Below are 15,784 nucleotides of genomic sequence, written 5' to 3'. Positions count from 1 at the left end.
GGTTAAATAGGCCTATAAATGCTCAAAAATTGAAACTGATTTTCTATTTGTTTAAGTTTAAAGTGGTTCTAAAGGCAGAAGTTTTTTTTACCTTAATGTATTCTAAGCATTAAGATAAAAAAACCTTCTGAGTGCAGCACCCCCCCCCCCCCAAATCTGAGCCCCTTCTCGATCCAGCAATGTGCATGAGAGCAGTGGCTCTCCTGGCTCTCTCTTCCCTCATTGGCTCACACAGCAGTGGGAGACATTGGCTCCTGCTGCTGTCAATCACAGCCAGTGAGCCAATGAGGAGAGGGGTGGGTGGCGGAGCCAAGGGGGTGAGGGGTGGGTGGCGGAGCCAAGGAGGAGAGGGGTGGGTGGCGGGGCCAAGCCATGCTCTGTGTGTGAATGGACAATGTCCGTTCACAGGAACGAGGCTTAAAAGCGAGCCTGCTCGAGTGCCCCCTAGAAAGAGAGGGACCCAAAAAGAAGAGGATCAGGCTACTCTGTGCAAAACCATTGCACAGAGCAGGTAAGTATAACATGGTTGTTGTTTTTTTTTTAAAAAACTTTTAGAATCACTTTAACCACTGCTGACTGACATATAAAAATGTCTTGTCAGCAAGTGGTCATTACAGGTCCATAGCTGCAGCCATGGTTTTGGTACCCTTTTTTCACTGTTTGTGATAACAATTAAGGTAAATTAAAAAAAACATGTAAAAAATACATTTGAATAAAATAAATAAAAATATTTTTAAAAAATGTAAAAGCTCCCCCATCCGTCTGCGCGTACTTGCAAATATAAGCACGCACATAGGTCCGGCAGGCATATGTAAACCGGGATTGCACCAAACATGTGGGCTATTGGAGTGAACATCAGAGCGAGAGCAATAATTCTGGGGCCATAATTTGTGATTAATTTTAAACTGACAACCTGTAAAGGCTGTCGCCATTTCACAGGCATGCAATTTTAAATCTTGACATGTTTGGTATCTATTTACTCGATGCAACATCATCTTTTATAATTTATCTATATATGTAGTATTATTTTGGAATTGCACGCACTAAAATTCAAATTAAAATTTGCGTTTGATAAACAGCTGCACAATATGCCGTGCCTCTCCTTTCAGAAGTTAGATAATGTTTGGGGGTTCTAAGTGATTTTCTAAAAAAAAAAAAATGCTGATTTTAACTTATTAATTAACTAATTAATTTCATAGTACACTTAGGATATGATTTTTTTTTTTATATGTCTGCACAGTCATGGAATTACTGAATGTAAGATGCCCCCAAAACTTTTGGTGGCATCCAACACTGTATTGTGTCTATTCATGAACTAACAAGTACATTCTTTGATCCAGGTGACTAAGTGGTGACTCCATGATTCCCATCTTTCATTTGAAACCATAATTTTGGCCCTTTTAAAATGTATCACCTATGTCAAAAGTGGTTTGAGAACCTACAATTGTGATAAGACTTATAAACTGGGGTTCATGTTTGGCAAATTCTCTTGTTTATAAAGGTACTTCACAATGGATAGATAAGTGGTGGAATTACTAGGGAGATGATGTGAGTAATTTGGCCTGTCCTTGTTATGGGATGAAAGCACAAATGGATTTACTGTCAACACTTTTTCACTCCCTCTTCGACTTTTAAAACACAACTATTGAAAAATATCTGTTTTTATTGTCATTCTGCTCCACGCATAAAGAACAGCTGAAATTTGTAAAATTGGTGTAACACCTTACCTTGCAACCTTTTATAGTCAATGAAATTGCAGAGATCTTGCTAAAAGCTATAATTTTTATTCCAAGGCCATTTTTAATGTACTTTTTGTTTTTGGTTTATTCATTTTCAAACTATAGCGTTGATTTGTACAGCAAATAAATCCAGTGTAGCTTAATGTAAGCTCAAGTTGGAGAAAAAAAGAAACACTTTCAGCATCTCATCATAAAGAGTACCAGTCAAAGGAAGGAAAAGCTATGTAAAGGATGCTGTTACCTAGGGCCGAAACAACTAATCGATTAATCGTCAACTAATCGATTATGAAATGAATTGATTACTATTTTCATAATCGATTAATCGTCCATTAACATAATGGGGTTTAAAAAAACTAAAATGAGCCCTTTATAGTACAAAAAGAGCAAATCGCTACTGTAAATATTACTTTTGCTGTTCCACGGTAAAAAAAAATGAACCCCTTACAGTAGCGGTTATCTGCTCTTAGGGCTAAGGGCTAAGTTTATTTATTTTTTCTAACCCCATTATGTTACTAAACATCTTAGGCCTGGTTTACACCTATGCGTTTTTTGGTGCTTTTTGCAGAAACACACTACAGTTCATTTAACTGCTTGCCGACCAGCCGCCGCATTTTTACTGCGGCAGAATGGTATGGCTGGGGGGTGAAACGATGTTACCTTACGTCGCTACGCCTTTTGGCCACTAGGGGCGAGCGTGATCAAATATCACCAAAAGAAAGCTCTATTTGTGGGGGAAAAAAAGGACGTCCAATTTGTTTGGGTACGTCGCATGACCACGCAATTGTCAGTTAATGAGATGCAGTGCCGTGTCCCAAAAAATGGCCTGGTCATTGAGCATGCTTTTTTCAGCTTCTGCTTATTTGGAAAGGATCAGGGACTTTTTTCAAAGCATAACAGTGCTTTTTTGGTTCAATATACTATACTTCAATGGAGAAGCTGCAGAAAAGCATGTAATGCGTTTTTGCAGTACTTTGTGTTTATTTAATCTGCCCAACAACAAATTGGCCAAAAAAAAAATCTAAAAACGCAAATTGCAGCAAAAACGTGCACAAAAATCAAAACGCACAGGAAAAAGCACTACAAAAACAGATCAAAAGCAAACTGCATAGGTGTGTACCGAGCCTTATGCTGGCCACACGGATCAATTTTCTGAAGACAATATTCAGACGAAAAATCTTTGTACATTCGCTGAATAAAAGAATGTTGTTTGACATTTTCACTTGCTTTTACCACAAAACCACATACACTGTCTGAAAATTCCTTTGAAAAAGAAGTTTTCTATTATTTCTAAATTTTCCCGTCACTGTGGTTGAAAACGAATGTCGATTTGACCCCACTAACGAGTAGAAAATCGAACGAACGTTCTTAAAATTCTTTTTTTTTTTTTTGAAGGAAGACATTGTTTTTGTATGGCCAGCATATAATATATTACAGTTCTGTTTGAAAATCTGCAAAACAGTCTAACTTTTTTTTTTTCCTTTAAATAAAAAAATTTGATCTCTGAGTCTGATGATCTTTACCAGATTTAACCTCTAATAGTATATACAGTATATATCCTCTAATAGTATATATACTATATCTCTTCTGTCATTCTCAGTGGATTCGAGATTTTGCTCCCTAACCATATACTGTAGTTGGTTATTTATATTTACCACTTCATATACAGTCAGGTCCATAAATATTGGGACATCACCACAATTCTAATCTTTTTGGCTCTATACACCACCACAATGGATTTGAAATGAAACTAACAAGATGTGCTTTAACTGCAGACTTTCAGTTTTAATTTGAGGGTATTTACATCTAAATCAGGTGAACAGTGTAGAAATTACAACAGTTTTTCTATATGTGCCTCACACTTTTTAAGGGACCAAAAGTAATGGGACAATTGGCTGCTCAGCTGTTCCATGGCCAGGTGTGTGTTATTCCCTCATTATCCCACTTAAAAGGAGCAGATAAAAGGTCCAGAGTTCATTTCAAGTGTGCTATTCGCATTTGGAATCTGTTGCTGCCAACTCTCAATATGAGATCCAAAAAGCTGTCACTATCAGTAAAGCAAGCCATCATTAGGCTGAAAAAACAAAACAAACCCATCAGAGAGATAGCAAAAACATTAGGCGTGGCCAAATCAACTGTTTGGAACATCCTTAAAAAGAAAGAAGGCACAGCAACACCAAAAGACCCGGAAGACCATGGAAAACAACTGTGGTGGATGACCGAAGAGTTCTTTCCCTGGTGAAGAAAACACCCTTCACAACAGTTGGCAGATCATGAACACTCTCCAGGAGGTAGGGGTATGTGTGTCAAAGTCAACAATCAAGAGAAGACTTCATCAGAGTGAATACAGAGGGTTCACCACAAGATGTAAACCATTGGTGAGCCTCAAAAACAGGAAGGCCAGATTAGAGTTTGCCAAACAAGATCTAAAAAAGCCTTCACAGTTCTGGAACAACATCCTATGGACAGATGAGACCAAGATCAACTTGTACCAGAGTGATGGGAAGAGAAGAGTATGGAGAAGGAAAGGAACTGCTCATGATCCAAAGCATACCACCTCATCAGTGAAGCATGGTGGTGGTAGTGTCATGGCGTGGGCATGTATGGCTGCCAATGGAACTGGTTCTCTTGTATTTATTGATGATGTGACTGCTGACAAAAGCAGCAGGATGAATTCTGAAGTGTTTCGGGCAATATTATCTGCTCATATTCAGCAAAATGCTTCAGAACTCATTGGACGTCGCTTCACAGTGCAGATGGACAATGACCCGAAGCATACTGCGAAAGCAACCAAAGAGTTTTTGAAGGGAAAGAAGTGGAATGTTATGCAATGACCAAGTCAATCACCTGACCTGAATCCGATTGAGCATGCATTTCACTTGCTGAAGACAAAACTGAAGGGAAAATGCCCCAAGAACAAGCAGGAACTGAAGACAGTTGCAGTAGAGGCCTGGCAGAGCATCACCAGGGATGAAACCCAGCGTCTGGTGATGTCTATGCGTTCCAGACTTCAGGCTGTAATTGACTGCAAAGGATTTGCAACCAAGTATTAAAAAGTGAAAGTTTGATGTATGATTGTTAATCTGTCCCATTACATTTGGTCCCTTTTGGTCCCTTAAAAAGTGGGAGGCACATATACAAACTGTTGTAATTCCTACACCGTTCACCTAATTTGGATGTAAATACCCTCAAATTAAAGCTGAAAGTCTGCAGTTAAAGCATCTTGTTAGTTTCATTTTAAATCCATTGTGGTGGTGTATAGAGCCAAAAAGATTAGAATTGTGTCAATGTCCCAATATTTATGGACCTGACTGTAGATATTTAAGAATAAATTCCCTTTTTTTAAATGTAACTAAATTATACACCACACCTTTTTTAAGGTTATTAACCGATAAATCTATTAATCGAAACAATTTTTTTTTATGAGGTGTTTATGTAAGATTTTGCATGAACATTTAAACAGAATTATTACAAAAATAGATCATCCGCAATATAAATATAGGTCATGGGTATTACACAAGGCCAAATAAGAATATGAGACAATACAGGGTATCCATAAGCAATTGCAAACAAAATACACACTCTCATACCAGCGCCGCTATCCCTCTCCAGAAAAAGCCTCGTTTACGTGCCGAAGGAACCAGAAGTGACGTCATGACATCCCTCTGGTCCTCCAAGGCCATAGAGATGAGTGGAGGCCATCTTGCCTTCGCTCATCTCTATTGCAAGGCACCAGCAGCTCCAAATGGGTCCCAGGCTTCACCTATCAGTCAACTTGGTAAATTCATCACTCGAACCACTTTTATCTTGTAGAGAATCGCCGGCTGAAAAAAACAATACCAGGGTTATGGCATATTGCTGCAGCCATAACCCTGGTATTTCACTTGCAGGCCAGGATGTCATTTTGTCTATGACCTAGTCGGCAAGTGGTTAATATGCTGCGGGTTATTAGTCCTTAGGTGGCTGCTTTATTTTTCTTCTCTTTTTTTTATTTTATTTCGAAGTACCAAAAATACCTGTTGATCTCACCAGAAATTCAATGCACTTGTCACGTCCTGTGACTTGAACTGGAAGCAAAATACAAACTTAACGGGTTGTAAAGGCAGAAGATTTTTTATCTTAATGTATTCTATGCATTAAGATAAAAAGCCTTGTGTGTGCAGCAGCCCCCCTCAGCCCCCCTAATACTTATCTGAGCCCCATCTCTATCCAGTGATGTCCATGAGTCCCTTGGCCATCCGGGACTCCCCCTCCTGATTGGCTTAGACACAACAGCCATGCCATTGGCTCCCGCTCAATCAAAGTCAATTAGCCAATCAGGAGAGGGAGGGGCGGGGCCGGACCTCAGCTCCATGTCTAAATGGACAGACAGAGCTGTAGCTCGGCTTGGGTGTCTCCCATAGCAAGCTGCATGCTGTGGGGGCATTCGACAGGAGGGAGGAGCCAGAGGCAGCGAAGAGGGACCTGAGAAGAGGAGGATTCAGGCTACCCTGCACAGATCAGGTAAGTATAACATGTTTGTTATTTAAAAAAAAAAAAGGAGACTTTACAATCACTTTATCTTTCTTGTGCAAGCTAATAATCCCATAACCCCCTTGCATCTCCTCCTTGGAGATGAAAAAAGGCTGACATGTTTGAATTTCAGCCTGGGTGACAACCATGGCTGCCTACATAAATACAGTGAAGGAGTGAGCGTAGGCACACAGGGACAGAAAGTGTTATTTGCAGGATTACCAGGTTAAATTAATGGGGGGACAAGTAGGAAAGAAGAAAACTAAGGCAGGCACCTTATCTAAGGACTTGTAAACTAGACTAAAGTACAATTTAGGGCTCTTGAATGACAATCTAAACAAGTACCAAATCCAGGCACAAGCCTCGTAAAGTAAACAAAAAAAAAAAAATCACTTTCTTTACATTTCCTGAATGAGCCACATGCTCTACCTCCTAGGCACTGCAGCTTACAGTGGGAAGGTTTCAGTAACAGAGGCAGTGATGCTAATCCAGAAAACCGTGGACAGGACAGGCGCTGATTGACAAACTACAAGTTTATTAATTGGCAGTGACAGTGCTGATACGGACATCCCCTGCAACATTTTTTCATCCCAGTATAGTACATGCAGGCATAGTCTAATGGAGAGTGGCAACTTTGCACTGAAGGAGCAGTGCAGCATTGTTGCCACATCAGGAAGCTGCATTAGGTGGACCTCATTAGCAGGCTCAGTAGGTATTTGTGGAACTTTGCAGTGAGCCCAAGAGAAAACTGTAAGTACAGAGTAATGTAGTGGTAGACCACAGTTCTACTTTAAGTTTTTGATAATGATGATGCAGAGCAGTATAACCCAGTAGAACATGCCAGTTCTGTAAATCTCCCAGTCATCTTCCAGGACACCTTGTGTGCATTCTGATGGTACAGTGCTCATTCTTGCAGGCCAAAACCCTAAAGGCATTCCACCCAAGAAAATATGTGGATCAAAGGCTCAACGTTTTTTTACCTTCATGCATTCTATAACCATATAGGTTAATAGAGGATTTAGCCCCTCTACTGATCGAGGAAGATTTTCCAAATATGGCCACACAGATCAAAATTTGATTAGTGTATGTCCAGCTGAAAGAAAGTGGATCCGATGTTCAAAGCTATGGGTGTCCCCAAGGATGCCATGGATAAGAAATCAGATGTCCTTCCGAAACTGACATGGGATTCTATGATGGCCAATTAAAAACTTGCCTTGGGTGCTACGTGTGTGGAAATTTGGAATTCTGGCTTATTCAGATCCAGTCCCTCTTGACTTTGGGTGCGTCTAGGGAACAATTATCGGAATCTTTTCTTAACCCTGATTAAGGCTGTAGGTTTTTTCCCTGAAGCCTTAGCTGAATCTGATAAGATTTTAAATTATTAAAGTGGTGCTGCGCTAATCCTAGCAAAAACACAAATAATCTTAAAATAATAAAATACTAGTGGGCTAAAAAAACACTAAAATATGGAGAATACAAAATAAACAGTTATGGATAATGTGTGATCAATCCTGCGTAAAAAACAATCACTAAAAAACGCAGAAAGTGCAAAGTGCAATCTTAATATATAGTAACTATCAATGGATATCCATAGCCAGAGACTGTAACTGTAAAAATAACAAAGGTGCAACCGCAGATGTAGGAGTGAATCCTCCTAAATAAAGTGCAAAATATTCAGTATAATGCCCCATACACACGGTCTGATTTTCCGATGGACAATGTCCGATCGGAGCATGTTGTCGGAAATTCCGACCGTGTGTGGCTCCATCGGACATTTTCCATCGGATTTTCCGACACACAAAGTTGGAGAGCAGGAGATAAAATTTTCCGACAACAAAATCTGTTGTCAGAAATTCCGATCGTGTGTACACAAATCCGACGGACAAAGTGCTACGCATGCTCAGAATAAATAAAGAGATGAAAGCTATTGGCCACTGCCCCGTTTATAGTCCCGACGTACGTGTTTTACGTCACCGCGTTTAGAACGATCGGATTTTCCGACAACTTTGTGCGACCGTGTGTAGACAAAACAAGTTTGAGCCAACATCCGTTGGAAAAAATCCTAGGATTTTGTTGTCGGAATGTCCGAACAAAGTCCGACCGTGTGTACGCTCTATTACAGTGAAATCCTATGTGTAGCATACATGCAACAAACACAAAGTGACTTGTGCAATAAAAATCCACGTGACTAATAAGGCATAGATTTCAAATCAATCAAGGTGCTTAAACATAAAAAGTCCTCCTTCACAAAATGAAACCGGCTTCCTAGCATGCACGTAATTGCAGTGAAGTGCTCAAGTAAATCAAAATGGTGCTCCTCTTCGCGTTCACACACAAACTAGTAAGCAGTGGCCCCTTACCTTAAGGTAATGGGGTAACAGCATATGACCAGTAATGGGAATACCATCCTTTGATTTTCTCCTTTATCCTCGTGGTCCTAGTCCCGGAGCATAATTCCCTCAGATGATAAGGGGGCACGTAGATGAAAAAAAGGAAGGTCCCAGATAGTGTAATATTGTCAGGCTAAAACTAGCTTTTATTAGTTAAAACATAGGTACTCACAATACAGCAGTGCAAAAAATGGCTTATCTCTGACGAGCGGCGAGCTCGTAAGCCTCAATCAGCATAGGTGCCTGTCCCGTCCCTATGCATGACGTCACACAACACGTGACTTCATCAGGGGATCCTGCTTTATACTTCTCTCTCCAGTGCTCTAAAATGCCCAGCTCTGGGGCTTGTAGGGAACAGTGACCTCAACCCCACTGTCATGTAAAACTGCATCATGAGAGGAGGCTACATGCTCCCCCACACTCAGAAGCACTGGGTAATTTGCAGTGGTGGCCAAAGAAGAGGGCAGTGCTGGAGAGGTAAGAATAAAGTGGTCAGGGGGTGGGCTTTACACAAACCCTGTCACTTTGCCCTAAATGGGCAAGGTGACAGTGTAGTTTTGTTTTTGTTAGTTTTGTTATAACAGATTTACACACCTTAATAACTCAAACAGATCTCAGATTTTGGATATTTCTCTTTTACTAACATAAAACTGATCTGGCAGAATGAGAAGTACTAGATACTTAAATAGAAATAGATTTTTTTTGCAATTTTTTTTTTTACAAGCTGTCACTGTTATCACATGGCCTGTTACTACACTCATATGTCCCTAGTGCTTACTCCTGGACCTAAACTTTCTAGTATGAGCATGCTCAGAATCCCCTTAAAACAGAAACTATATACAGCACTGACATAGTTCTGTATACTTTCATACTATCAGAGAGATGTGGGTTTGTGCAAGACTTATATACTGTGGGTAGTTGAGAAGTGTTTGAAGGACATTTTGACTAACCCTTCAACATTTTATCTTGTTGGCAGATACACATTGGATGAATTTGGAACAGCAAGAAGGAGTGCCGTGGTGCGTGGGTTTATTGATGCACTCACCAGAGGTGGGCCTGGTGGAACCCCCAGACCTATTGAGATGCATTCTCATGATCCATTGAGGTATTTGAAGAATATTGTTACTATCAACAAACTTGTATACCTGCATTCAAATCATGATGTGATACAATACCTACTAGCTTTCTGAAAATCTCAGAGCAAACCCATCTTCAAATACTCTGAAGCCCTTCTCCTCCAAAATCGCACATTATCTATAGCACACCTAATTCTGTGAAAGGGAGTGTTAAGTAAAGATGAGACAAAGAGAGAGATGAATAGCTGGTTGATTGATAGGTGAGCAGAGGTAGAGAATGCCAGTGAATAGGACCCAGGGAAAACATGACAAAAGACAAGCCAGCAGAACTGTTGAGCAGGTGTAAGGTACATGAGTAGTGAATATGACGTAAAAAAACATTGCACAAAATGATTGCATGTGTCAAAATAGCAAGATCTATGTCACATGTTGTACCCTGTTTCCCCGAAATTAAGACCTAGCGTGATTGTCGGTAATGGCTGCAATATAAGCCCTACCCCCCAAATAAGCCCTACCATGTTTCTCCGAAAATAAGCCCTACCCTGAAAAGAAGACCTACAAGTACTTTAACTAGGGCTTATTTGGGGGGTTGGGCTTATATTGCAGCCATCACCGACAATCACGCTAGGTCTTATTTTCGGGGAAACGGGGTATGTTTGATATAAAGAGGGTAACTATTTTTTCCTCTATTAAAAAAGGTATGTGGGGGATATGTTGGCATGGCTTCACCAGGCTACTGCATCAGAGAAAGAACACTTGGAATCTCTTCTGAAGCAAGTCAACATCCAAGGTGAGGCTGAAAATACTTAAATACTTTGTTTTCTGTCATTTTGGATATAATGAGGAAGGGTTAGGCTCTCTCTGTGAGATCAAAATTGCTATCTGTGTTCCCTATTGGAATATTTCTTCTTATCTGTTGTCCTGGTTATTGTTGCCCCTGGGACAGAAAGATATATCTGGGACAAAAAGTGAAGGGAAATATTGGGGAGCAAGTTACCCTTTTCTCTGCATTATTATCAGTGACCCTCATAGCATGGGTGACCCTACAGAGAAGGATAGTTTTTTTATATTGTATAGGTCATAGGTTTGACTCCATGAGCCTAAAGCCAGTATGAAAGGTATACCTCACCACAAATCTCCTGGCCCTGACCTCTTTTGCTTGACCTTTTATAATTCTGTGTTTAAAAGGGAAAATACTCCATGCTCAGTTCCTTCATTCTTATATAACAGTAACACCTAAACCTGGCAAAAATACCACACACCCGGCTAACTATAAGCCTTTAGCATTACCGAATTCCAACTACATATTTACAAAGATTTTGACTAACAGACTCTCTCAAATACTGCCTAGACTTATTAATAAAGATCAAGATCGATTTTGTGTTGGCCTGACAGGCGTGTGATAACGCCAGGCGGACCATAAATCTAATAATGTGATAAACAAACATGCCACCCCCACCCTGTTACTGTGTCTAGATTCTCACAAAGCCTTTGACAGGCTTAGATGGCCATATATGCTTTCTGCTCTACAACATTTTGGTCTAAAAGGCCCATTTTGTAAAGCACACCAAGTCCTATAGTCTTCTCCTTCATTGCAAGTTAAACTCACTCAATGTCCTCTACCTTCGCTATGTACAGTGGTACAAGACAGGGGTGCCTGTTATCTCCCTTATTGTTTATTCTTTGTTCAGCACTGTTAGGTGAGGCTACCCAATCTAATGAGAATATATGTGGGATTCCTATCAGACATAAAGAATATAAATCCCCTTTATTTGCAGATGATATATTACTTTACAAGCCCTCATACCGCTTTCCCAACACTACATCATGTTCTAGAGGACGTTAATCAGTTCTCGGATTATAAAATTAATTCCTCCCAGACCGAAGCCTTACCCATTCACATACCTCATGCACAACTTTTCGACCTGCAAGCTCATTATCACTGGTGTTAACATTCAATCATATATCTCAGCACTGACGTTACTCCCACATAATAAATAATAAAAGTGACCAGTGCTCTCAAACTCCAAGATAAGTTCAATAATGTCTCTGGATAACTGAAGACCAGGCGTCACTTGTCCATTAACTTCTTCCTGTTATTCCTCTCTTTATCTTTTCTCAGAATCCAATCTTCCTTTACAGTTATCTCAAAAAAAGAAATATAATATAGCGTACTCACCATGCCTCAAATCGTATCCTTTCTGCTCACTTTATCAATACAATTTTGTGTCAATAAATAACCATAAGTGTATTTGTTCTCCAGTGTTCTTATTTACAAACCCTCTACCCTTCATATACTTGGTGTATGTCTAGTCAATAGCTATCAGATTCTCTTCAACTCTGTGCCTCCATGCTTCAATAGCCAACTCGCATAAAAATCCATATGGTTTTTCCAAAAATAAAAATACCAATACAGTGCAATATTGTTTTCCAAAAATGATATTCAGATAGAAAGCCTCTCACCTCTATAATATGTTAGCTGTGCATTAATACCCATAGAAAGATTTCACCAAGTCAATCGCCTCAGCTCAGTCAGACACACCAGACTTCCAAAAATCTGTGCTTTAATACACCATTGTTCCTTCATTTTCCTGCAAGTGCAAGTATTCCCCAGAAGTAAAAAAATACAAATATAGTGTAATATCGCTTATACACAATACCTACAATAAACTTCAAACCCCTCATATTTCCATATCGCCAAAATAGTGCATAACCACTTGCTTTCTGGTCCCAGGCCAATTTTCAGCTTTCAGAGCTGTCACCCTTTAAATGACAATTGCAACACTGTACCCAAACAAAATATTTACCTTTTTTTTTTTTTTTTTTTTAGAAAGAGATTGAGCTTTCTTTTGGTGTTTAATCATCACTGGGTTTTTTATTTTTTGCTAAACAAACAAAAAAAGACCGAAAATGTTAAACATAAAAAAAGTTTTTCTTAGTTTCTGTTATAAATTTTCTAACTAAGTAATTTTTCTCCTTTACTGATGGGCGCTGATGAGGCTGCACTGCTGGGCACTGCTGGGCACTGATAGGCTGCACTGATGAGGTAGCACTGATATGTGGCACTAATGTCCCCTGACTGGCAGCATTGATGCGCACTGTTGGGGCTGCACTGATAATCAGGACACAGTGTAGATGTCCCCTGTGTGGGTTTGCGGTTCACGGACTCTTCTCTCCTCACACGCTGTCAGCACGAGGAGAGGTTTGCCGATAGCTGGCAAATCCTTTTTACACTGTGATTAGCTGTGATTAGACACAGCTGGTCACATGGTAAAGAGCCTCTGTAATTGGCTTTTTACCCTGAAGGACAGAACGATCACAGATCCCTGTCGATGCTCGCTACAGGGGGCGCACGGGAAGCGCGTGTGTATGCCTCATCGGACTTTTTTTTTCGAAAAATTCTGACTGGCCTAAAAATAGAACATGTTCTAAATATTTCCGACGGAACCGATTCCTATCGGGAAAACCGCTCGTCTGTATCCTGTTCCGACGGACCAAAAACAATGCATGCTCTGAAGCAAGTACGAGATGGAAGCTATTGGCTACTGGCTATTGAACTTCCTTTTTCTAGTCCCGTCGTACGTGCTGTACGTCACCGCATTCTGGACGGTCGGACTTTGGTTTGACCGTGTGTAGGCAAGAGCGCTTGAATGAAATTCCGTCAGAGAAACCTTCAGAGTTTATTCTGACGGCAAAACCGGTCGTGTGTACAGGGCATTAGTCCACGCTGTAGCCGTCATTTGCCTATAGAGCAGACGGGAGGTGGTTAAGTGATCCAAATCCACCACGTGCAAATGTGTAATAGTATTCCTTCATGCACCTTACCAGATCGGTGCTCCCTAAATCACTTTCCACAAAAATCATCCACTTCCAACAGTTCCCCTTCTTTACTCCAGCATCTCTCCAGGGCTCCCATGCTAAAAATATCATGCAAAGACCATAGTGCAGTGAATCCTTATAAAATCATATATTTATTAAAAATGTATGTACTTACAAATATTCCATGAAAAAACATCTTGTAACCGCTACTAAAATGGCCTCTGCGGCACTTTCAGCATGCGTAATGGCGTCACTTCCGGTGTCTGGCATCACTCCCAACTGGTTTTGTCATCAAGACTTCTTCCCAGGATAACAATATCATGCTTGCCTGCTTCATACAATGGTTTTTGCACAGAGGAGCCCCAATCCTTCTCTTCTGGGATCCCCCACCAGCGCTTCTGGCTCCTCCCCCCTGCTAAGTGCCACCATAGCAAGCCGCTTTCTATGGGGGCATTTGTGCTAGACTGTTTGCATCTATTCACACACACAGCCTGGCTCAGCTCCATCCCCTGCTCTCTGCTCAGAGGTTTTAAATGACAGCAGCAGGAGCCAATGCATAGAATGGCATTAAGGTGAAAAAAAAAACATTTACCTTTACAACCACTTTAATTAAATATCACGCTACACATCTCTGTCATATAACATCTTTGTTGTCTCAAATCGTTGGACAGAGATAGAACAAGGCCAATTGTTTCCAGCACACCTTATCTCTTTGATATGGTCTAATAATGACAAAGGCTCTTCCTTCCTAAACTGTCACTTTTTGACACCTGTAGCCTTTACATTACAGATACGGAAATGTAAACAGAAAAAAATTACCATCTCACTAGTTTTACTCCTACTTACAATTTAAATGTTCTTTCTTAACTAAAGGTGATGAGACAGCAAGCATGCCTGTAGTTTTGTCTCCCTGTCCTTCCCCAGCTTTTCTTTCTGTTGGCAGCGGCATTTGGCAACCATATACAGTGCAGATTTGGAGCATATGGGATTTTCAAACCATTTCTCTGTTTGTGTTTTAGTTGCGTATTTAGCTGTGTGTCTGGAGCTGATTGGCCAGTAGGATTTTTACTGTCTCTGTCTCATTTATTGCAGGAGTTGAAAATAATATCCAGGAAGTAGTTGGACATATCACTGAGGGTGTCTGCAGACCACTGAAGGTGCATAACTGCTGAATCGCTTTTTACAAACCTCCATTATATGTTTTTCTTAAAAAAATATATATAAATCCAGTAATATACAGTGTGCCCAGTGACACAATTGAACAAAAGTGGACACATTAGGAAAAGCAGGATGTTATTACATCTGGGTAGGCATTTGTATACAGGATTGCAATTGCAGCTTCTGAATGTAAAGCTGAATTTGCACATAGCTTTCACAGTTGCTGTCCTGGGATTACTAGACAGTTGTCATGTGAGAGGGAACAATAACGAGTCTACAGCCACCCCTATACACGGGTACTGTTAAAAGGGATAGCAAGAAGAATGGCATGGGCCACCTTAATATCTTATCTCAACCTGCAAGGTCACGCCCAAGTTCTGCCTGTAGGTCATATTACCTTGGAAGGCACTTTGGGGCCAGGAGCGGCTTACAGGCACAAGATCTAAGGAGAATGATTGGCATTTTTCACCCACTTCTGCCACTTCTAAATGTGGCAGCCTGCCTGTGTCCATCCATGCAGCCTGCCTGCCTGTGTCCATTGATGCAGCCTGCCTGCCTGTGTCCATTGATGCAGCCTGCCTGCCTGTGTCCATTGATGCAGCCTGCCTGTCTGTGTCCATTGATGCAGCCTGCCTGCCTGTGTCCATCGATGCAGCCTGCCTGCCTGTGTCCATCGATGCAGCCAGCCTGCCTGTGTCCATTGATGCAGCCTGCCTGCCTGTGTCCATTGATGCAGCCTGCCTGCCTGTGTCCATTGATGCAGCCTGCCTGCCTGTGTCCATTGATGCAGCCTGCCTGCCTGTGTCCATTGATGCAGCCTGCCTGTCTGTGTCCATTGATGCAGCCTGACTGCCTGTGTCCATCGATGCAGCCTGCCTGCCTGTGTCCATCGATGCAGCCAGCCTGCCTGTGTCCATTGATGCAGCCTGCCTGCCTGTGTCCATTGATGCAGCCTGCCTGCCTGTGTCCATTGATGCAGCCTGCCTGCCTGTGTCCATTGATGCAGCCTGCCTGCCTGTGTCCATTGATGCAGCCTGCCTGCCTGTGTCCATTGATGCAGCCTGCCTGCCTGTGTCCATTGATGCAGCCTGCC

General features: G+C 41.1%; 1 protein-coding gene across 1 annotated transcript in view; it reads left to right on the top strand.

Annotated features, from left to right (window-relative positions):
• COG6 (component of oligomeric golgi complex 6) overlaps positions 1-15,784 on the top strand; it is a 206,333-nt gene that overhangs the window by 131,125 nt on the left and 59,424 nt on the right. The window contains exons 9-11 of the mRNA XM_073613271.1: positions 9,615-9,743; positions 10,413-10,504; positions 14,626-14,690. Of these exons, the coding sequence (XP_073469372.1) occupies positions 9,615-9,743; positions 10,413-10,504; positions 14,626-14,690 (286 nt within the window). The remainder of the gene's footprint in view (positions 1-9,614; positions 9,744-10,412; positions 10,505-14,625; positions 14,691-15,784) is intronic.

The sequence above is a fragment of the Aquarana catesbeiana genome, linkage group LG02, assembly GCF_042186555.1.
Source record: "Aquarana catesbeiana isolate 2022-GZ linkage group LG02, ASM4218655v1, whole genome shotgun sequence".
Taxonomy (NCBI): Eukaryota; Metazoa; Chordata; class Amphibia; order Anura; family Ranidae; genus Aquarana; species Aquarana catesbeiana.
The sequence above is the reverse complement of the archived record's forward strand: the minus strand, read 5'-3'. Positions and strand labels throughout refer to the sequence as shown.